At 45.5% G+C, this 22,636-nt stretch overlaps 1 protein-coding gene across 3 annotated transcripts in view; it reads left to right on the forward strand.

The window, feature by feature from the left end:
• The window catches only part of ITGB3 (integrin subunit beta 3), a 70,983-nt gene that overhangs the window by 3,658 nt on the left and 44,689 nt on the right, over nucleotides 1–22,636 (forward strand). Inside the window, exons 1-2 of one of the 3 annotated variants that reach the window (XM_019981935.2) lie at nucleotides 4,143–4,300; nucleotides 22,244–22,329. In XM_019981935.2, the coding sequence (XP_019837494.1) occupies nucleotides 4,234–4,300; nucleotides 22,244–22,329 (153 nt within the window). In that variant the 5' untranslated portion in view covers nucleotides 4,143–4,233. Of the gene's footprint in view, nucleotides 1–4,142; nucleotides 4,301–22,243; nucleotides 22,330–22,636 lie in introns of those variants that run through there. The other 2 variants (XM_070773701.1, XM_019981936.2) reach the window with 2 other exon arrangements.

The raw sequence follows: 22,636 nt of genomic DNA on the forward strand, positions 1-22,636 counted from the left end.
CCATTCTGTTGTTTTCCTCTATTTCTTTGTATTGATCGCTGAAGAAGGCTTTCTTATCTCTTCTTGCTATTCTTTGGAACTCTGCATTCAGATGTTTGTATCTTTCCTTTTCTCCTTTGCTTTTCACTTCTCTTCTTTTCACAGCTATTTGTAAGGCCTCCCCAGACAGCCATTTTGCTTTTCTGCATTTCTTTTCCATGGGGGGATGGTCTTGATCCCTGTCTCCTGTACAATGTCACAAACCTCCGTCCATAGTTCATCAGGCACTCTATCTATCAGATCTAGGCCCTTAAATCTACTTCTCACTTCCACTGTATAATCATAAGGGATTTGATTTAGGTCATACCTGAATGGTCTAGTGGTTTTCCCTACTTTCTTCAATTTAAGTCTGAATTTGGCAATAAGAAGTTCATGGTCTGAGCCATAGTCAGCTCCTGGTCTTGTTTTGGCTGACTGTATAGAGCTTCTCCATCTTTGGCTGCAAAGAATATAATCAATCTGATTTAGGTGTTGACCATCTGGTGATGTCCATGTATAGAGTCTTCTCTTGTGTTGTTGGAAGAGGGTGTTTGTTATGACCAGTGCATTTTCTTGGCAAAACTCTATTAGTCTTTGCCCTGCTTCATTCCATATTCCAAGGCCAAATTTGCCTGTTAGTCCAGGTGTTTCTTGACTTCCTACTTTTGCATTCCAGTCGCCTATAATGAAAAGGACATCTTTTTTGGGTGTTAGTTCTAAAAGGTCTTGTAGGTCTTCATAGAACCGTTCAACTTCAGCTTCTTCAGCGTTACTGATTGGGGCATAGACTTGGATTACTGTGATATTGAATGGTTTGCCTTGGAAATGAACAGAGATCATTCTGTCGTTTTTGAGATTGCATCCAAGTACTGCATTTTGGACTCTTTTGTTCTTTGACTGTGTGGATCACAATAAACTGTGGAAAACTATGAAAGAGATGGGAATACCAGACCACCTGATCTGCCTCTTGAGAAATTTGTATGCTGGTCAGGAAGCAACAGTTAGAACTGGACATGGAACAATAGACTGGTTCCAAATAGGAAAAGGAGTACGTCAAGGCTGTATATTGTCACCCTGCTTATTTAACTTATATGCAGAGTACATCATGAGAAACACCAGACTGGAAGAAACACAAGCTGGAATCAAGATTGCCGGGAGAAATATCAATAACCTCAGATATGCAGATGACACCACCCTTATGGCAGAAAGTGAAGAGGAACTCAAAAGCCTCTTGATGAAAGTGAAAGAGGAGAGTGAAAAAGTTGGCTTAAAGCTCAACATTCAGAAAACGAAGATCATGGCATCCGGTCCCATCACTTCATGGGAAATAGATGGGGAAACAGTGGAAACAGTGTCAGACTTTATTTTTCTGGGCTCCAAAATCACTGCAGATGGTGACTGCAGCCATGAAATTAAAAGACTGATTTGCCTAAGAGCTGTAGCACGGTTTGTCCAAGACCCGAGAGCTGTGACACACTGAGGGCTTTAATGTTCGTTGCTCCAAATCTTTGTTGTGACAAGACAAAGAACCGAAGAACATACACTCGCGTGACATCTATGCTGCCGTGACTCGGATTTAACCTGGCTGAAACAACCTCTGCATGGAAGAGGCCAAGCACAGCAGGAGCCCACCTGAGAGAAGCTCCCGCGCTAGAAGCGGAAGGCGAAGAAACCCAGTGCATGGGAAGGCCCATCGTGCTGGAAACCGGGACAGCGATAAACGAACTCAGCAGAAAGCTCACACAGCCCAGTCTCAGATTCCTGAAGACCTCTGGTTAAGGTAAGAGGTCCTCGCTCCTAAACCGTGCTACAGCTCTTAGGCAAATCAGTGTTACAGCTCTATTTTATTTAGAAGATAGAAGATAGCAGGAGAATGAGAGAGAGAGAGAGAGAGAGAGAGAAAAGAGCGCATGCACGTGGGAGAGAGAGTCCGTGAGAAAGCGCTTTGGCTCATCCTTTTATATGTTTTTTTCCTCCACCTGGGCCTGCCCTATGCAAATTGGGCTTAGCCAGGAGTGCTGTTTGTTCTGTTTGTTCTGCCTGAAGTCTTCACTCTGGTCCTCGGACTTTCCTTGTCTTTTAGCCACCGCCATTTTGGACTCCTTTTCCCTATTCTACCTACCTAACAGTTTATACATGAGAATGAAGCAAATAAGTAAACATCTAGGCGGAGATGAAACCTGTGTGATCTGGATTTTGATCCAGGGCAATGGCAACACTGTTAAAGTGGCTTCTGACCTAGAGGCCTTCCAGCATTTAGGAAAAGTGTATGGAGCTCAGGTCAGGAAGCCCAGCGACCCTTTGTGGGTGGCTCCTCCCCTGCCCCCTTGCAAATTACTAATGACACTTCTACTGATGTGTGCTCTTCTTTTTCCTAGTGTTTGAGAGGTCTGAGGAGGAAATGCCTATCTCTGCTGAGGGTGGGGCAGAAGGAAGTGGGGAATCAGACATGGTTATATGGAAGAGGTGACATCTGAGCCATTCTGTAAGATAAGTGGAATTTTCCAGGTGGAAAAAGGAAGTAAGATCAGTCAGACAGAAAGGCGAGGAGTGTTTGGGAACGTTACATATCTTTTTGAGCTAGGATTGGAGGTGAGGCTGGAGACCTGAGGCAGGGTGTTTCCAGGTATCTTGTAGTCTCAGGAGAGGGCTTAGGGAAGCCCAAGGACAGCCTGGAAGGCTTTGGAGGAGCCCAACAGCTGGAGAGACTCCAAATCCTGCCTGATGCCTCGGGGCTTTTTCTTTTCTTTTCTTTTCTTCGTTTTTAAAAATTTTGGGGCTGCTCTGGGTCACAGCTCTTTGTTGCTGAGTATGGCTATCATAGTATGGGCTATCCCAAGTTGCAGTTTTTTCAAGAGGGGGCTACTCTCTAGTTGCATTGTGTGGGCTTCTCATTGAGGTGGCTTCTCCTGTTGCAGAACCAACGCTCTAGGGCTCCAGGGCTCAGTCATTGCCGGGTACTGGCTTAGCTGCATGTGGGAACTTGGTTCCTGGACCAGAGAACCAGAGAACGAACCCAGGTCCCTTGCAATGGCAAGTGAAAGTGAAAGTCACTCAGTCGTGTCTGACACTCATTCGTGTCCATGAAATGGGGACTATACAGTCCATGGAATTCTCCAGGCAAGAATACTGGAGTGGGTAGCGTTTCCCTTCTCCAGGGGATCTTCCCAACCCAGGGTTTGAACTCAGGTCTCCCACTTTGCAGGCAGATTCTATATTAGTTGAACCACCAGGGAAGCCCCTGCATTGGCAAGCGGATTCCTAACCACTGGACCACCAGAGAAGTTCTCAGGCCTTGTTTTTAATTATCCTTAGAGCTTCCTATTGAGGCAGCCTGCACCAGCCCCTATCTGTGGTGGCCTCCTGCTCACAGTCCTAGCATTGTCCCCTTTGAGCTTCCTGAAGTTTCTAGTTTGTGGAGGACCCAGAGACCCATAAGTAGGAATCCAGGGAGGCAGGAGGCCTTTGAAGAGAATAAGATAAAGCTCCAAAGCCTGTGAGTTTGAGTGCAGTGCAGACTGTCTTGAAATGTTTATCAGATACTGTGCTTACTCCGTGGAAGCACCTATTTGCAGAGAAAGGTCTTTTATGGGCATTAAGTGCTTACACAAGCTTCAGATGCGGTCTTGTCTTCAAGAGGTTTACTGTTTACTGGAAAACCAAACTAACCCAAGATAAATATTAGTGAATAATAAAGGACTAAACCGGTGCCTGGCACAGAGTAGGTGTTCAGCAGGTTTGTCAATTAAATGAATGAACGTATCAATGACCAAAGGTCAAGGTACAGAGGGCAGGTACCCGAGGAACTCTAGAGAAAGAAAAGCCGTTTGGGTGTCTCCGAAGAGAGAGACCACAGGCTCCTGGCTTTTCTAAGCATACCAAGTGCCCGATGCGGACCGTGGGGCCAGGATGTCTCTGGAGGATGCGCCCTCGACCTCCCTGGGGTCCCAATCTTGCCTTGCGTACCCGCAAGGCGATCCTCGCGTGCTGAGCCGCAGCGGCAGAGAGGAGCGGCGGTTTCCCACTTCCCGCCCTGCGGTGGAGGGTCCGCAGAAAGGCCGGAGGGGAGGGAGCGCCAGTTCACGGCCCGCCCCGTTGCGTCCCACCCACCGCGTCCCCTCCCCTCCGGCCCCGGGAAAAGCGGCCGCGGGCGCCGCCGCTCGCTGTGGGGTGGGAGGACGCTGCTGAGACAGAGCGCGGCGGCGGGCAGACGAGATGCGAGCGCGGCGGCTCTGGGCAGCGGTGCTGGTGGTGGGGGCGCTGGCGGGCGTCGGCGTCGGAGGTGAGTGGGGCTCCCGCGCGGTGGGGACCCAGGTCTCGGGTGAGCCGCGCCGCGCGTCCTGCCGCGGCCGAGTGTACAGAGCAGACGTTGAGCGGGGAAGTCGGTCGGGTGGGTCCTGCGCCCCTGCGCTCAGAGTGCGCGGGGCCAGGCTGGAGCCGTCGGAGCTGGGAGCTGGGGACCTTCCGGGCTCCACTGCGGCCAGGGCGAGCCACTACCTAGGGGCTTGTCCACCGGGACACCCAACTAACTCTTAAGCCGAGTTAGGCGGCTGTCCCGGGCGATCTCCACGTGAGCGGCGCGGTGGGCGCATCTCTGAGCCCGGAGTTCAGTCCCGGCTGCGCGCCTCGCAGGTGGTCCCGGCCGTGCGAAGGCAGAGTGGCTTCCGGAGCCCGGGCGAGCTTCCCGGTGCTGTTCCCCTGCGTTTGCAGAGGGATGCGGTTGTCCCTTCTCAAACGAGAGCGTGTGCGCGCAGACTTACCGGTTACTCGTCATTTCTCTTTCTCTTTGTGTACACTTTATCCCAAGTTTTTGTGTATTTAGTTTTTACTTGGAGGCTCCCCGCGGGAGCGATTAGGAGGAGGACGAGAGCTCTACCTCCTACAGTGTCCTAGGGTGGGGGCAGTAGCCTCCGCTTCCGGGACAAACCCAGCATCCGAACACTCTCCACTGTGGGCCAACAGCCTCGCCAGGGGTCCCCGGAGCTGGCTTGGCTCCCTGGCTTTGTCTCTTTTGCTGCCGCACACGCACTATCAGCTGCCAGGGCAGTTGGCATTCGACCTCATTGGTGCTGGGAGGGGCACAGCCCAGGTTGCTGCCCGTGGTCTTTCTGGTACCCGGGTGACCCTCCCAGGGAGAACTCTGTCTCTTGGTCCACTGCGGCGTTTCTCTGCAGAGGACGCACAAGTGTGCATATACCTACTTTTAGTGCAAAGAGTAGTACCTCCCAGCCGTAGGGTTACCAGCTAATTTTTCAGCAGAAACTCTGCAGACCAGAAGGAAGTGGCACAATATGTTTCAAGTGATGAAAGGGGAAAATCTGCAAACAAGAATATTCTACCAGCAAGGCTGTCATTCAGATTCAATGGAAAATCAAAAGCTTTACAGACAAGCAAAAGCTAAAAGAATTCAGTACTACCAAGCCAGCTTTGGGCTTCTCTGATAGCTCAGTTGGTAAAGAATCCATCTGCAATGCAGGAGACCCTGGTTCGATTCCTGGGTCAGGAATGGACAGGCTACCCACTCCCAATTTTCTTGGGCTTCCCTTGTGGCTCAGCTGGTAAAGAATCTGCCTGCAATGTGGGAGACCTGGTTTCCATCCCTGGGTTGGGAAGGTCCCCTGGAGAAGGGAGAGGCTACCCACTCCAGTATTCTGGCCTGGAGAATTCCATGGACTGTATAGTCCATGAGGTCGCAAAGAATCGGACAGGACTGAGTGACTTTCAATTTCACATTTTCATGGTAAGACAATTTAGATCCTACAGAAGGTTAAGATTTATTGCTAAATGCGTCAGGAAATACTGGATGACTTCCTTTAAGACTCCTGTATGTATAACAGATTGTCCAGGATAGGGCAACAGTATCTTAAAAAAAACAACACTTTATTGAGGTAGGATCCACATTTTAAAAGCTGTATATATTTAATGTATATGACTTGAATTTTGAGATAAGTATAGACTCATGAGATCATCACCACAATTTATGATCCACAACTTGATGAAGGAGTTACAGATAATACATAGGGGTCTGTTTAAGTTATTGCTGCAGAAGCTTCCCATGTAGTAGATGCTCAAACAAGTCAACTGATATCTTTAGCCTGCAGTGAGTGGCCCGATGACTATGGCCCAGAATTATGAATCTCCAGCATTCCACCCTGGGAGAGGTTAGAGCCTTGGTTCAGATGCTGTCTGAATGGAGACGTCTGGAGGCAACTCGGCGTTCTCCTGCAGCAATGCCTGCTTCCGTGAACTTAAAACATTTTTTACCTTCTTTTCACGTCTACAGTTTTCTGAATTTCTGAATGATTTCTGAATCTAATCATTATGTATTTTTACAGTTTCAGAAGTAAGATAATATGAGATAGAGTCTAGCATGGTGCTTGGCTCAGCTGGTGAAGATGAAGAGTGCATTTGTTATTTTGCTGTCTCTCTCTCCACCCCTCGCTTTTAGTATACTTTTTGTTGATCTGGTTTACACAGTTGTAATGATCTGTATAGGATTCTACTGCGCTGACATACCTAAGTTTACATTAATTATTCTCTTGGGGATCTGTTCACAGGTTCATAACTGATTGGAGTGATTCCAGAGTGGTGATGGGCTATGCTGAGCTAGCTAACCCCAGAGAACCATTGAGAGGCAGGGTAGAGTCATATTTAAGAGTATGGGCTCGGGACTTCCCTGGTGGTCCAGTGGCTGACTTTGGGTTCCCATTGCAAGGGGCACAGGTTTGATCCCTGGTTGGGGAACTAGATCCCACATGCTGCAGTTAAGAATTCACTTGCCGCCACTAAAGATCCTGCATGCCTCAAGTAAGACCCAGTGCAGCCAAATAAATAAATTAAATTTTCGGTTATATTTCACACCCTCCTTACTCGAGTGTTTATGACTGGGTTGCAGGGATCATCAGATCCCTGGGAGGCAGATACAGGATGAAAGTAGGAGAGCTCTGTTGGAATACAGTGTCGAAGGGACACAGACTAGATGGGGATGTCACAGAAAGGCTGTCCCAGGGTGGGAGAGTCTGGTAAGGGGAGAAGAGACGTGGTTTGGTGGTAGATTTGAGTTTTGAAATTCATGTGCAAAGATGATCTTTTTAACTTCACTCAAGAAATATTGGGTTTTGTGGCTTCCCCAAATATGGGCCTTTATTCTAACCTAAGACCTACTGAATAACAGGTTTGTTTTCTAATTTGATTAGCTCTGAGCTGAGGTGCTGATTTCTCCTCCTGAATTTATAATCTAAAACTCTCCAGCTGAAAGGAACTCTCAGAGCCTGGAGAGACATAGTAGGGAGATTTTTGGCTGGGGAAAGGGACAGCTGTGGTTTGAATGTGTGCGTGCTAAGTCACTTCAGTCATGTCTGACTCTTTGCAACTCTATGGACTGTAGCCCGTCAGGCTCCTCTGGTCTGTGGAATTCTCCAGGTAAGAATACTGGAGTGGGTTGCCTTGCCCTCCCCCAGGGGATCTTCTTGACCCATGGATCAAACCTGCATCTCTTGAGCCTCCTACATTGGCAGGTGAGTTCTTTACCATTAGTACCACTTGGGGGGTCCAGCTATGGTTTAAAGCCAATCAAATGTGGGTTTAATTCTTTTTTTTTTTTTTTAACATTTTATTTGTATTGGCGTATGAGGCCTGGCGTGCTGCGATTCATGGGGTCGAAAAGAGTCGGACACGACTGAGCGAATGATCTGATCTGATAGCTGCTTAACAATGTTGTGATAGTTTCAAATGGACAGCAAAGGGACTCAAATGTATACATGTATCCATTCTCCCCCAAACTCCCCTCTCATCCAGGCTGCCACTAGATGTGGGTGTAGTTCTTAATTTTTCCTCATTATCTGTTTTACCTTGGACAAGTGACTTAATCTCTTACGTCCTCTGTTTCCTCCTCTATAGAGTGGAGGAATTAGTACTTCTACAATTGTACCGATTAAATGAAATAAAGGCACAAAATAAGTTTTCAATAAATGTTAACCACTCCTGTCATTATTTTTCTTGTCCATGGTAACTACAGTGTTTTGGAGGTTAGACTGTTAGTGCTTCATCCATGCATACAATTCAAGTTCCTAGAATGAGACCCACGCTTCTGTGATAGGGGTGTGCATAAGTGCTAAGTCACTTTGATCGTGTCCGACTCTTTGTGACCCTATGGACTATAGGCTGCCAAGCTCCTCTGTCCATGGAATTCTCCAGGCAAGAATACTGAAATGCATTGCTATGCCCTCCTCCAGGGACTCTTCCTTATTTCAACCCATTCTGCATTGGTATATCTCAGCTGCTCTGACCCAGCAAGAGCTCACAGAAGAGCCCAAGGGGGAGTGAGGGGTCTCACCCCATACATTTGCTTTATCCACAAGAAAACTTTAAGTCCTGTCCCTGGGAAAAGAGGAAAGTAAAATACATTCACAGGATTTGAGAAGAAGGATCCGCCTACTTTGTTCAGTCCTCTATGTGCAGTGGTACATAGGTACAAAATACGTACCTATGGAAAGGCATCTTGAGATGTGCCTCACCTTAAGATATCCAATATTTGAATATCTGCATTCATTCATAGACGATCCTCAAATACTCCCTCTGGGCATTCTGGAGGATATTAGAATACAGTCGAGACCATGAGTTCTTTGGGCACTTGGACCCCAACACTCTTGTGCCATTTAGACCTCTCCTCTGAAGGTCCTGGAAACTCAGGGGATCATCTGTGAAGTGTCTGCCTTTGTCCTTGTCTTCTGGGGGAATATGCATGGGAGGGCAACTTTCTCCTTTCCACCTTGTGAAATTGGTGGAAATCTCACAGTTTGTGAAATTGTGAAACTCACTCCAAAATTGTGAGTGTGAGTGGCAGAGGTCTCCTGGGGACAGCATAAATGAGACAAGGAGGCAGGGGGAGGAGGGGGAGTTAGGATATGACTCTGGACTTTCCTAGTAGAAATTCCTCCTCTGCAACTCCCCACCCAGCTCAAGATCTCTGGTTATCATTCCCTCCCAGACCCAAGACTCCTTCTGTCCTTTTTGGCAGGAATAGCCAGAAAGCATGCCTGCAGGAACCACAACTCATGAATCAGCAGACAGACAATTAACTGAGGGAATGACTGAGCAGCTTCGGGGATCGACCGCTTAGTTTGACCCATCCCCCTCTGCTGCCCACAGAGCTGGCCTGCTGCTTCACTCCTGACCCCTGGCCCTTTCTGAGTGGAGTGGTTATCGTGGCTGATGAAGCTCAGGTCACGAGTGGAAAAGCAAGTGGAAGCAGAGGAATGAAGCTGCCTGTCCTTCTTGGGAGTGAACTGCTGGTGTTTTTCAAATGGGAGACTCTGCAGCAAAGAATTGATAAAATCTGCCTTTCTCTCCATGCACAGTATCACCAGGAACACTTTTTTTTTTTTTTTAAGTTTATTGAAGTATAATTTATGTACAGTGAAGTGCGTTCTTTGTAGGTGTTCAGTTCTGTGCGTTTTGACAAACACACAGTCAAGTGGGCTTTCCGAGCGGCTCAGTGGTAAAGAACCTGTCTGTCAATGCCGGAGACTCAGGAGACCCTGGTTCGATCCCTGGGTCCAGAAGATCCCCTGAAGTAGGAAATGGCAACCCATTCCAGTATTCTTGGCTGGGAAGTCCCAGGGCAGAGGAGCCTGGCAGGTTACACTGCACGTGTTGCAAAGAGTCTGACACGACTGAGTGACTGGTGAGCGCACCAGAGTGGTAGGGGAGTGTGGTGTCTCCTTCTAGGACTCCTACAGGTTGAGAACAGACCACACTCTCCCCTAGGAGTTTCCTGAGGACTGTGGGAATGGGCTGGACCGAGTTCTTCTGGAGTTTCCCTTGAGCTTTGGGATTCCAAGAGGTTACCAGGTTTTGACACTGAAGGTGCTCATTTGTATAGAGCCTGGCATGCTCTGGAGAACCTACATTTAAATGAATGCAAATCTAGAGACTGAGGCAGAACAGAGGATATGTAAAAATAGCTTTATATATATGTGTATATATATATATATATATATATATATATATAGTTTTTTTTTTTTTTTTTAGCTTATAAAAGTAATTCAACTTTTTGTGGGGGGAAAAAAAAAAGTCAGTGGAATTCCCTGTCCATCCAGTGGTTAGGACTCAGGGCTTTCATGGCGGTGGTCCAGGTTTAATCCCTTGTCAGAGAACTAAGATCCTGCAAACCTCGCTCCATGACCAAAAAATAAATTACAAAAAAGTCAAGCAGTGCAAATATAGAATAATGTAAAAAGTACAAGTGCCTTGTAGTCTTGTCCTTAAAGATAACCACTTAAAAATTTTTTTTGAATTATAGTTTTTTATTTTTTAAATTATGAAATTATGATAACATATTTACAGGAGACTTGGAAAATAGAACAACGTTACATATAGTTCCACTGTATATTGCACTTATTTTTTAAGTAGATAAATTAAGATTTTTAGTTGGAGTTTCATATCAAACTCTCAAAAATTAATAGAATGAATAAACAGAAGTAGACCTGAAAAGCACTATGAAGCAATTCAACATAATTAAGATTTCTACAGACAGAAAAAAACAAAATTCTGTAAAGCAATTATCCTTCAATTAAAAAATAAATAAATTTTAAAAATTAAAAAAAAGATTTATAAAATTTTCACACAACAGTGGGGTACAAATTCTAGTCAAGTTCCCATAGACCAGAAACCAGGAGACACTGAAACATATCCAGAGACATAAGATCAGGTACAAACATTTCAGTATTGAAATCATGCAGAGTCTGTTCTTTTATTATTGTGGAATTATGTTAGAGATCAATATCGAGATATTTGAAGATAGCCAACATATTTTCAAGTGCAGTGTGACATTTACCAAGAGAGATCCTTGACTTAGCTATTGAAAGCTTCAATAAAGTTAGAAGACTAAAGAGACACAGAGGGTGATTGCAGAGAAGAAAGCATTTAAATGAGAAATTAATATCAAAGATACTTTAAAAATCCCATGTATTTGGAAATTAAATGTCCACTTTTAAATGATGGGTGTAAGATAACCACTGTTGGCAGTTACTCCAGAATTCTTTCCTATGTATATGGAAATTTTATTTCCATAAATAAATTTTTAAGGAAATATTTTCCCATGTATATTTCCACTGTATATAATTATTTATCTTTATTGTTGTTTCTCAAGCAGAATCATTCACAGTTGCATCATTGTCACTTAATAATATACCATGGGCATCTTTTTATATCAGTTTATGGCTTTCTATTACTGTTTATTCCAAGAGCTGTCAGTCTAGCCCAAAGGCATATTATTATATGGATATATCTGAATTTTCTTAACCAAGTCCCTGTTGGTAGTCATTGGGATCACCCCCAATTATCTTTTACTACAGATAAAGCTGCAGGGGACATCCTTGTTCATTATTATGCACCTTTGTTCAAATGTCTCTAAGGCTGAATTTCTTAAACTAAAATTCCTGAGTCAAAGGACACGAATATTTTAAATTCAAATTTTTATAGCTTTTCCAAATTGTCCTCGAAATGGTGGGACCGATTTGCCTTCCTACCAAGACAGGCTGGCAGCAAGGGCTGGTGCCACCAGATATAGCAGATATGACCACAAGATATGAGCTGGAGGAAGGAAAGTAATGAAACTGAACAGTCAAATGCCAAGTGAAGTGAAGTGAATGTCATTCAGTCGTGTCCGACTCTTTGTGTCCCCATGGACTATACAGTTCATGGAATTTTCCAGGCTAGAATACTGGAGTGGGTAGCCTTTCCCTTCTCCGGGGATCTTCCCGACCCAGGGATCGAACCCACATCTCCTGCATTGCAGGCAGATTCTTTACCAGCTGAGCCACCAGAGAAGCTAAGGAGGTCACCAAAAGGGCACTGCTTGGCTGGGCCTCAAACAGAGCTTGGTACAGGCTTGCCTCTTTTCTATATTGAGTGAGTCAGATAGGAGGTGGGTCTTGTGCTGATAAAATTTTCCAGAACTTGAAATGCAGCATTTGAATGAAATGTTAGTTAGTTAGGACATTAGGAAGAAATAGACATGTGTATAAAATTAGAGGGATCTTGGGCCCTGGGATGCTAGGCTTCCTAGAGGATTAGCCTACTGATATTTTCTGCCTGGAAGATATACGTTCAGGGCTGGCTGCACTGTGAAAATCACTAATTTAGTCCTGTTTGTTTTATGGAGAAGCAGAAAGGGAGGTCCTGAGAGGCAAAGTGACTTGCTCAAGATCATACAGCTAGCTTTGTGGCATTGGAGGAGTCTAGCCCTGAGGGCTCCTGTCTCCCGGCCAGTGATTCTTCACTGTATCCTGTAGAGACCAAGGGCCCTCTCTCATCTGCCCCTGAGGTGGGTGGGGAATGTGTGGGGATGGGCATTCCTAGTGCAGGAAGTGATTGGCATGAAGGTAAGGAGGAAGGAAACCAACATTTACTGAGGAGCCACTAATTTTTTTTTTCTATTTTTAAAATTGGAGTATAATTGCTTTACATTGTTGAGTTAGTTTCTGCTATATGACAAAGTGAATCAGCTATATGTATACATATATTCCTTTCCTCTTGAGCCTCCCTCCCAACCCATCCCGTCCCTTTAGGTCATCACAGAGTGCTGAGCTGAGCTCCTTGTGCCATACAGTGGCTTCCCACTGGCTATCCAATTTACACATGGTAGTGTGGGTCGGGGAGATCCCCTGGAGATGGAAATGCCAACCCGCTCAAGTACTCTTGCCTGGAGAATCCCATGTACAGAGGAGCCTGGTGGGCTACAGTCCATGGGATTGCAAAAGAGCTGGACACGACTTAACAACTGAACAACAACAGCTAAGTGTGTATATATCAATGCTACTCTCAATTCATCCTCCCGCTTCCCTGCTGTGTCCACAAGTCTTTTCTCTATGTCTGTGCCTGAGCATCCACTATTGATGGTTCATGTTATCTCATTGAATTGTAACAACTCTGTGGGGGGAAAGGAAGCAGTTGTTGAGGGTCACAGTGCTTGGCTGATGTGGTTGGGTTAGACCTGTTAAACACAAGGGAGCAATGATAAGTTCTTGAACAGGAATGTGACAGAGACTCAGAGTCACAGGACCTGAGAGCACCAGAGAGATGAGGGGATGTGCTTGAGGTCACACAGCCGGTGGAGTGGTTAAAGGTCTCCTGCCTGCTGTCTGCATGCTTCTCTCACCACATCCACTGTTACACAATAATAACCTTCATTATTTTTGAAACTGGGGTTTAGTTGCTTTACAATGTTGTGTTTCTGCTGTACAGCAAAGTGAATCAGCTATACATATACATGTATCTTCTCTTTGTCCCCCCCACACACACAATGTTCATTGTTTTCTCCTCCTGCCCTCAGGGTGTTAGTGTTCCAGGGGTCAGGTGTTAATTTTGGATGGCAATTACATGGAAGACAGGACTCTGTCCTTTTTATGCGGTGTTCAGCGCATGGCTACCTAATTACACCAGTTGGAGATGATAAGCAGACATGATCTGGCTTCACTTATAAGGACGGGGACTACTGGCTGAAAAAGGGTCAGTGAAGGGCATGGCCAGTGGTCAACACGTTTGAACTTTGTCCAAAGGGATCCACTTGCTCATGGCAAAATCTTTCCTGTTTTTGGGTCTTGCCCCTCATACCACTGGATCAGCAAATCCTCAGAGTACATCTAGGGTCTAACCACACCATGAACACCACTACCATCCAAATCCAATCCCCTGACCTCTAATGCCTGGATTACTATTTTAAAATTTTATTTATTTATTTAATTTTGGTTGTGCTGGGCCTTTGCTGCTGCAAGCAGGCTTTCTCTAGTTGCAGCCCGCGGGGGCTACTCTTTGTCGAGATGCATGGCCTTCTCACGGTGGTGGCTTCTCTTGTAGCGGAGCAGAGGCTCATGGCACATGGGCTCAGTAGTTGTGGCAGTGGGCTTAGTCGTCCTGGGGTACGTGGGGTCTTCCTGCATCAGGGATTGAACCTGTGTCCCCAGCATTGGCAGGTGGGTTCTTAACCACTGGAGCACGAGGTAAGTCCTGATGCCTGAATTATTGTCATGCTTCCTAACTGGTCTCTTTCTGGTCTTGCTCCCCTACTGTCTCCCCTCTTTTCAGTGGCCAGGATGATCTTTTCCTGCTCATCTCGGCTCACAGTCCGCCAGCGGCTTCCCACCACATGGAGGATGATGGCCACACTCCGTAGCGTGGCTACGGCTTCCCAGTATTATGGTTCCTGACTGCATTTCCAGGCACCTCTCCACCTAGCTCCTCTTCCCTGTCTCTCCCTACTGTTTCTTAAAGAGGCTGAGGTCCATCTAGCTGTTGCAGGTTTTTTCTGGAGTACTTGTCCTCTAGATCTTCCTATGATTCACTCCTTAGTGATTTTGAAATATCACTCAGAGAGGCCTTTCTTGACTTTTGAAAAAGAATTATTTATCTATTTAGCTGCATCAGGTCTGAGTTGCAGCACTCAGAATCCTCGTTGCATCATGCGGGACTTTTCCTTGTAGTGCTCTGGCTTAGTTTGTCCTGTAGCATGTAGGATCTTAGTTTCCAGATCAAGGATTGAACCTGAGTCTCCCGCATCGCCAGGTGGATTCTTAACCACTGGACCATCAGGGAAGTCCCTTGACCACTTGACATCCTCCCCTCACTGATGCTTTATCCTGCTCTATTTTCTTTTTTAAGAATAAATTTATGTACTTTCAATCGAAGGATAATTGCTTTACAATATTGTGTCTGCCTTTGCCACACATCATCATGAGTCAGCCCTAGTCTATTTTCTTAATGCATTTGAGTACTTTTCGCTTGTGTGTGTTTTGGTTTTCTGTTGAGCGTGTTTGATTTTCTAAGCTCCACGAGAGTAGGGCGGTTGTTTAGTTCATCAGCGTGTCTCCAGCTTAGCAGAGTGCTGGACACAGGTACTCAATGAGTTTTTGTCAGGTAAATGAGTGGGTGAATAAATGGCAACGTCATTGATACATCTTAGTAGAAAAGTATATAAGTCAAGTGACCACTTTTCTGTTATCCATAGGTGGATTAACCATTGCAAAATGTTCAGTCTAGGCTGGCTTTTCTCAATCATGCAAAGTATTTCAGGTCAGTGTTCCTCAAAATCATGTCATATATGCTACAGAAATGCAAACCTATTTTACGTTAGCTTCTTAGGGCTGCTGTAACTGGGTGACTTAAAACAACAGAAGTTTATTCTCTAGAGGCTAGAAATCCGAAATCAGGGTGTCAACAGGGCCATGCTCCCTCTGAGACACTGGGATGGACTCTTTCCTGGTATCTTCCTAGCTTTTGGTTGTAGCTGGCAATGCTTGGTGTTCCTTGTCTTCCAGCTATATCACTCCAACCTCTGCCTCTGTCTTCACAGGGTGGTATTCTCTCTATGTTTTCACCTGATGTTTTCTTATTATAAGGACATCAGTCATATTGGATTAGTGTCCACCTTCATGAGCTCATTTTGATTACATATGCAAAGATCCTATTTCTAAATAAGGTCATAGGCATAGGTCCTGGGAATTAGGACTTCAATATGTCTTTTGTGAGGATGCAATTCAACCTATAACACATTTTAATATTGGTTAAGGCAAATTGTACACAAATATCTTCAGATGTTAAGTACCATATTTAATTGTCTCTGATACACTTTAAAAAAAAAAAATGGGAAAATCTCTGAAATCAGGATGCTTTCTGTATGGTTGGGCTTCCCAAGTGGCTCAGTGGTAAAGAATCTGTCTGCCAGTGCAGGAGATGCTGGTTTGATGCCTGGGTCAGAAAGATCCCCTAGAGTAGGAAATGGCAACCCACTCTAGTACTCTTGCCTGGGAAATCCCAAGGACAAAGAAGCCTGGTGGGCTACAGTCCATGGGATAGCAAAGAGTTGGACTTGACCAATCCACTAAGCATGCACACACGCACCTGTATGGCAATCTGGACTCCCTACTGCTTTGGGTGATGCTTACTGGAGCTTTCTGTTCAGAGCACTGTGTTACCTTGAACTCTACCTTCCTGTCTTCTTCCCCTTCCTTGGCTCACTGAGCTGCTGTTACATGTAACAAAAGAACCAAAATAAAGTAAACTTTCTTAACAACGTGCTCCAGAGAAACAACTTGTTGCATGCACTGTGCAGTTAGGATATGTTTTGTTCTTGCATGACTCACTCAGCCAGGTGACTGCAATGGAAGGTCAGGCACCTCCTGAGTCACCCAGTGTCCCCGTGAACCTGTTTAGGAAATCACCAATCAAAGGTCACTGGCAGGGCCGGAACGCTTCCCTGGCAGACAGTAGGAGAGACATCTGTAGTGTTAGCAGTGTGGATCATCCTTTCTTCCCACTGAACACCCCTCCCTTTGAGCCCTCTCAGAGGGCTCACGAGGGTGGCCTGTTCCTGAATGCTGACATCCTGTCTCATTGGACAACATATCCCTGAAATAGCTCTCATTGACGCATTAATAACTTCCACTGGTTCCAACTCCCTTCCTTGTTCCTCTTTTTTTCCCTCTATTTTTCCCACTCTTTGTCTCTCTTCTGGTTCTGTGAATTGATCTGATGTGTCAAACCACAGCCTTCTACTTCTACTTTCCAGGCAACATTCTTGGCTAATCTCATCTATCTTTTCTAATTGGCGTTCTTTTCTTGACCATCCCTTCTAGACTGGATTTTTGATCACCTGCCTTCTACTGCTTGGGACTCAGGATAAAAACATCAACAACAAAAACAATAGCGTCAGATAGATAACCAACGAGAACCTGCTGCATAGCACAGGGAACTCTGCTCAGTGTTATGTGGCAGCCTGGATGGGAGGAGAGTTTGGGGGAGAATGGATACATGCATATGTAGGACGGAATTCCTTTGCTATCCACCTGAAACTACCACAACATTATTAATCAGCTATACACCAACACAAAATAAACAAAGAAATGGCAACCATAGCAGCAACAGCCTCTATAGGGTGCTTCTGTTTTTGCCAGCTGCTGTGCTCAGAGTGTGACAGGGGTTGTTTCACTTATAACTACCCTGGGAGGAATGGGACCAACCTGACCTTGTTGCCTTGCTCTAGCTAAGCTGTCTGAAGAAATGGGTGGTGGGAGTTGTTAATTCGTTTCAGGGACAAAGTTCTAATGAAGGTCCCTCATTCTTCAGCAAGGGCTGAACCTGGCCCTCTGAGACTGAGTAAGAAAAGAGGCCTTATGAATGACTGGAAACAGGCCTAAACTCCTTCCACATGTTTGCAGGGGAGGGGTGGCCTCAAAGCAGCAGCTCACTGAATCAGCACAGTCAGGCGCAGGACTTCTGATGAGTCAGTTGCTTTCAGCCACTGCGTTCCAGGGAACCTGCCCTTGGTGGCAGGTCTTGGTGGGGGGCATTCTGGGGAGAAGGGGGAATCATTGCTCTCATGAAATCAACCTGTGATTCATTACACAGAGGATGGGTAAGGGGAACTGGGTAACCATGACTCCCCAGACATAACTTCCTAAGGAACTACCCCTGGCAGCTCATCTCATTCTCTGGGGTCAGGGACCGCCCGTTCACTGGGAGGGGCCTGCTGTTGTTTATTTCACATCTGGTAAGGCGTTCTTTTGTGGCAACAAGTCAAGGATTCATGGGAAATGCTAATTTGGGAATGAATGGAGGGCTAAATGGATAGACCGGGAAAAGTTTTCAAAAAATAATTTGACGGCATGCACAACTCCCTTGGTTGGTCCTCTTCTCTCTTCTATCTTGTCCCTCATTTCCCTACTGGAAATCCGTGGTGCTTATGTCCAGAATTACTCCCCTGGATGCTGGTTCTCATGAAAACTTCAAAAAGGGATGCCTAAAATAATGCAGGCTATGTTTTTCTCAGAACTCTTCCAATAAGGCAGTAAGGAGTTCACATCTGGCTGAGAAGAGAGCTAAGAGAAGGCCAGGCAGCCTTGGCAGGGAGAGGTCTCCTGGATGCATTGTGGGTTCTGAACACTCTGTCATTCTGACTCTGGCAGCTCTGGGAAGACTGGCTGCTTTTCTCCCATTAGAGGCAGTACATGGCTGAAGGCTGTCCCAACTCAGAGATGGCCTTGATGCCTTAGGGCCAGACCTGGAACTACTGCTGTAATTTCCACCTTGCAGCCTTTGTATCACACACTTAGGCTGTAGTCAGTCAGAGGCTGGAGTCATAGAGGTTACTCATGAGCTTACAGTGGCATGTGACTTGCAGAATTTTCGAGTTGAGAAAGGCCTTTGAAGTTAGACAGACCCAGGGCTCTGAGGAAACGTGGGGCTTCCAGGAGGCGCTTCAAAGATTCCACATATAATCTAGTGTTTTTCAGAGAACAATGAAAATTTCAATTGTCCAAGGCACTGTATCAACGCATTTGTGTGTTTTGTATCAGAATTCTAGGCATAATTTGGAGAAATGAGCTCAGTTGCTTAAAAAACAAAACAAAACTGACCTAGTCCAGTACTTGGCAATTTGCTCTGTTTGTATGTGTGTGCGCTCAGTCATGTCCGACTCTTTGTGACCCCATGGACTGTAGCCCGCCAGGCTCTGTCCACGTGATTCTCCAAGCAAGGATACTGGAGTGGGTTGCCATTTCCTACTCCACGAGATCTACCTGACCCAGGGATGAAACCCACTTTTCCTGCGTCTCCTGCATTGGCAGGTGGATTCTTTTACCAGTGAGACACCTACGAAGCCCCATTAAATGACTCATCCAAGACTATATTATTAGTGGGTGACTCAGAACCACAATGTACTGATTGTATGTGTACTGCTTCTGTTAGGTCACTCTGTCCCGAGCTGGATACTGTTGCAGTGTAATTTTTAGAGTTAAAAGTATGATTCGAGTGCAACTATAAAATGAAGTGAAAGTGAAAGCTGCTCAGTTGTATCTGATTCTTTGTGACCCCATGGACTGTAGCCCACCAGGTTGCTCTCTCCATGGAATTCTCCAAACAAGAATACCGGAGTGGGTTACCCCTTCTCCAGGGGATCTTCCTGACCAGGGATAGAATCCAGGTCTCCCACATTGCAGGCAGGTTTTTTTACTATCTGAGCCACCAGGGAAGTCCAATAAAATGAACACCTGTCAAAGATTTCATTCAACTTAATGAGAGAACCAGTAAGATGTTGACTAGTTTAAAAGAGAATTCAAGAAAGGGAGTTACAGTCAGTCAGTCAATGGAATGCTGAAATCAGTTGCCCAATAGATTCAAGATTGGTTAATGTTCAACAAAGCAATAAACCTTAACCTCTGGTGGTTATCTTTGCTACTAGACAGAAGTCATTTGCATTGCTGTTGGATAAGAATCATATACATCATTCTCTTCAAGAATTATATCCATTGTTGTTTATTTTCTACAGGCCAACCTCTACTCTTATAGGACTATAAGATATCCTAATCAATAGAGGTCAAACAAAGATACACACCCCTGAAATTATATAACCCCTTAGCATGGTGAGGCTACTGGTCAACCCCTTGCATTACCTTGAAAAGTCACCCAGTACTCCCTTTGCCTAGTTCCACATTTTGGATAATTTCTTTTAACAATATCGTGTGTATGTGTGTACGTGTATACGTGCACATTTTCTGTCCCCCCTGCCCCCCAGATGTTGAAAGGGAGTTCAGTCATAGTATTATAAAGTGACCTGAGATACCCAGCTCTGTAAGAAGTTCAAGGGACACTGGGGAAACATCCCAATGATGAGGATAATTTCCCCTCAAATATATTTGCTGGTCTTACCAACTAAGGACAAGGGACCAATTCAGAAAATTGGATAAAGAAATTGTCAGGATAATTGAGTCATATCAGGAAGGGGTCTGGGCTTCCCAGATGGCGCTAGTGGTAAAGAACCCACTTGCCAATGCAGGAGACATAAGAGATTTGGGTTTGATCCCTGGGTCAGGAATCAGGAGGGCATGGCAACCCACTCCAGTATTCTTGCCTGGAGAATCCCATGGACATAGGAGCCTGGAGGGCTACAGTCCATGGGGTCACACAGAGTCAGACATGACTGAAGCGATTTAGCACGCATGCACAGGAAGGAAGTCTCCCTCATTCTATTCTTTGCACAATTGTTCCTTGGGATCTGCAGGGGATTTATTCCAGGCTCCCTTGACCACCAAAATCTGAGGATGCTTAAATCCCTTATAAAAATAGTTTAGTGTTGACGTATAACACACATACTCTTGTATTCTATAAATCATCCTACGTTCCTTACAATGTGAATGCTATGTAAATAATTGTAAATCCAATGTAGATAAATAGTTGCTGCCACATGGCAAATTCAAGTTTTGCTTGTTGGCACTTTCTGGAATTTTTTTTTTCTGTATATATTTTGACGCTTGGTTGTTTAAATCTGCGGATGTGGAACCCATGGATGTGGGGGCTTGACTGTACTGGAAAAGGCCTTCCTGGGAGCCCTGGAGGAAGAGAAGGTTTACCTGACTGAGGCCAGGAAGGCTAAGCTGTGGGGAACACGGAGGATGGTGAATGTCTGTGGTTTACTTCCTGGCTGGACTTCTTATGGAATGCTTTTCATCCCTCTGGTTGTCTCTGTTCCTCCCTCAACTTTTTCTGCAGCCTTTGACAGTTTGAAGACTGTTCACAGTCTTCAATTGAACTGAGGTAATTTGAAACCAGTTCTCAGAATTCTGATATAATCAGACTTGAGGGGTCTTTACCCTTCCATGTTATTGGAATTCAGTAGCGATTTATTGCAGAGAAGGCAATGGCACCCCACTCCAGTACTCTTGCCTGGAAAATCCCATGGATGGAGAAGCCTGGTGAGCTGCAGTCCATGGGGTCGCTGAGAGTCAGACATGACTGAGCGACTTCACTTTCACTTTTCACTTTCATGCATTGGAGAAGGAAATGGCAACCCACTCCAGTATTCTTGCCTGGAGAATCCCAGGGCCGGGGGAGCCTGGTGGGCTGCCGTCTCTGGGGTCGCACAGAGTTGGACATGACTGAAGCGACTTAGTTGCAGTAGCAGCAGCGGCAGCAATTTATTGAGCATCTACGGCTTTCTAGACACTGCAAGTGTAGTGACAAAAAGTCAAGGTCTCTATGATTAAAATCAGAGATTTCTTCAAAAAAGGAATGTTAGGTTCTCTTCTGGTGTTCCAGAAAGTTTCGACCCATCTCTTCTACTTTCTATGTCAATAGTCCTGAGCAAGGAGATTTAACCTTAACAGTGTCATTTTGAATGACATTTTTTAGTGTACCCAATGCTTCTCCTTTACTTCAGTGAATTCCTTGTGCAAATCCTGTGAGATAGATATTAGCAGCGTTGTGGAGGTTCACCAGGTTGACTGAGGTCATGACATGTCTAGTTAGCAAAGCATTCAGAATTCAAATACAGGCTTTCTAATTCCAAAATTCCGTGTTCTTCCAGCTTATATCAGTCAACTTTTTCTAGTATTTCTTTAGTTCTCCCTAAAGCATTCTATGCTTGCATCCCAAGATATATGTATTGGGAAGCTTGAGAAGATTTCAGAAGATTTGCTTTCCCCTCATGGTCCAGTTGGACACTGCCATGGCTGTCACCCCCTACCCCCATATTTAGGCTGTGTGTTAATATTAGTTCATCCAGGCTCTGAATTCCCTGTGTAGTGGCTATGAATAAATCATTAAAGTAATTACCATGGCTCTGGACCTCAGATTTTTATTTGTACAATGTAGGTGTTAAATCAGTTGTTAAAGCCTTTATTAAATCTAATTTTGTGTGTGTGTTTTAATATTTATTTATTTGGCTGCATCCAGTCTTAACTGTGGCACCATGAGATCTTTCGTTGTGGTGTGCTGACTTCCCTCTAGTTGCGGTATGCAGGCTCTAGAGGGCTTGGGCTCAGTACTTGTGGTGTGTGGGCTTAGTTGCCCTGTGGCATATGAGATCTTAGTTCCCTTACCAGGGATCAAACCCATTACCCTCTGCACTGAAAGGCAGATTCTTAACCACTGAACCACCAGGGAAGTCCCAATGAAAGCCTTTCCATCAGTTATGATCTGACACTTGCTCTATCACTTGCCATCACTGTAGCCTCATCAGTTAAGAGCAGTGATGAGTTTCTTTTGACTTTCCTCATTCTCCTTCTTTTTCCCCAAACTATGTTGGGTAAGTGTCTATGGGCTGGTGAAGGTGTATTTGTGTGCATCTGAGAGCTGTAAACTTGGGCATTTGGGAAAGGTGGGCAAGGCTAAGGCAGGCCAGTTACTGTGTCAAGCGAAATTGGATGCTAAAACCTCTGTCTTTCTGTTGCAGGGCCCAACATCTGTGCCACACGAGGTGTGAGCTCCTGCCAGCAATGTCTGGCTGTGAGTCCCACATGTGCCTGGTGCTCAGATGAGGTAAGGAGCAGATATCTGACTTTATTTCTTTCTCAGACTTAGCTGCCTTTGTGTAGAAACAGACCCTTGGGGCTATCTCCTCCTTCCTAAGTATAAGAGCCCTTGTCCCTTCTGAGCAACACTAGGGAGAAGCCTTCCCATGGATGGATGTTGAAGGGAGCTGTCATGCGCTATCGCTGGGAATGCCGTTCAGAGTGTCTTGCATGGCCCTGGCCTTAGGCAAGTAGGCTGGACCTCTTGGCCTCCCCTGTGGCCGTTTTACCACTTTGCTTGTTTTTGTTGGGGTGTAACACCCCTGGGAGGCTGG

Source organism: Bos indicus, chromosome 19 (assembly GCF_029378745.1).
Source record: "Bos indicus isolate NIAB-ARS_2022 breed Sahiwal x Tharparkar chromosome 19, NIAB-ARS_B.indTharparkar_mat_pri_1.0, whole genome shotgun sequence".
Classification (NCBI taxonomy): Eukaryota; Metazoa; Chordata; class Mammalia; order Artiodactyla; family Bovidae; genus Bos; species Bos indicus.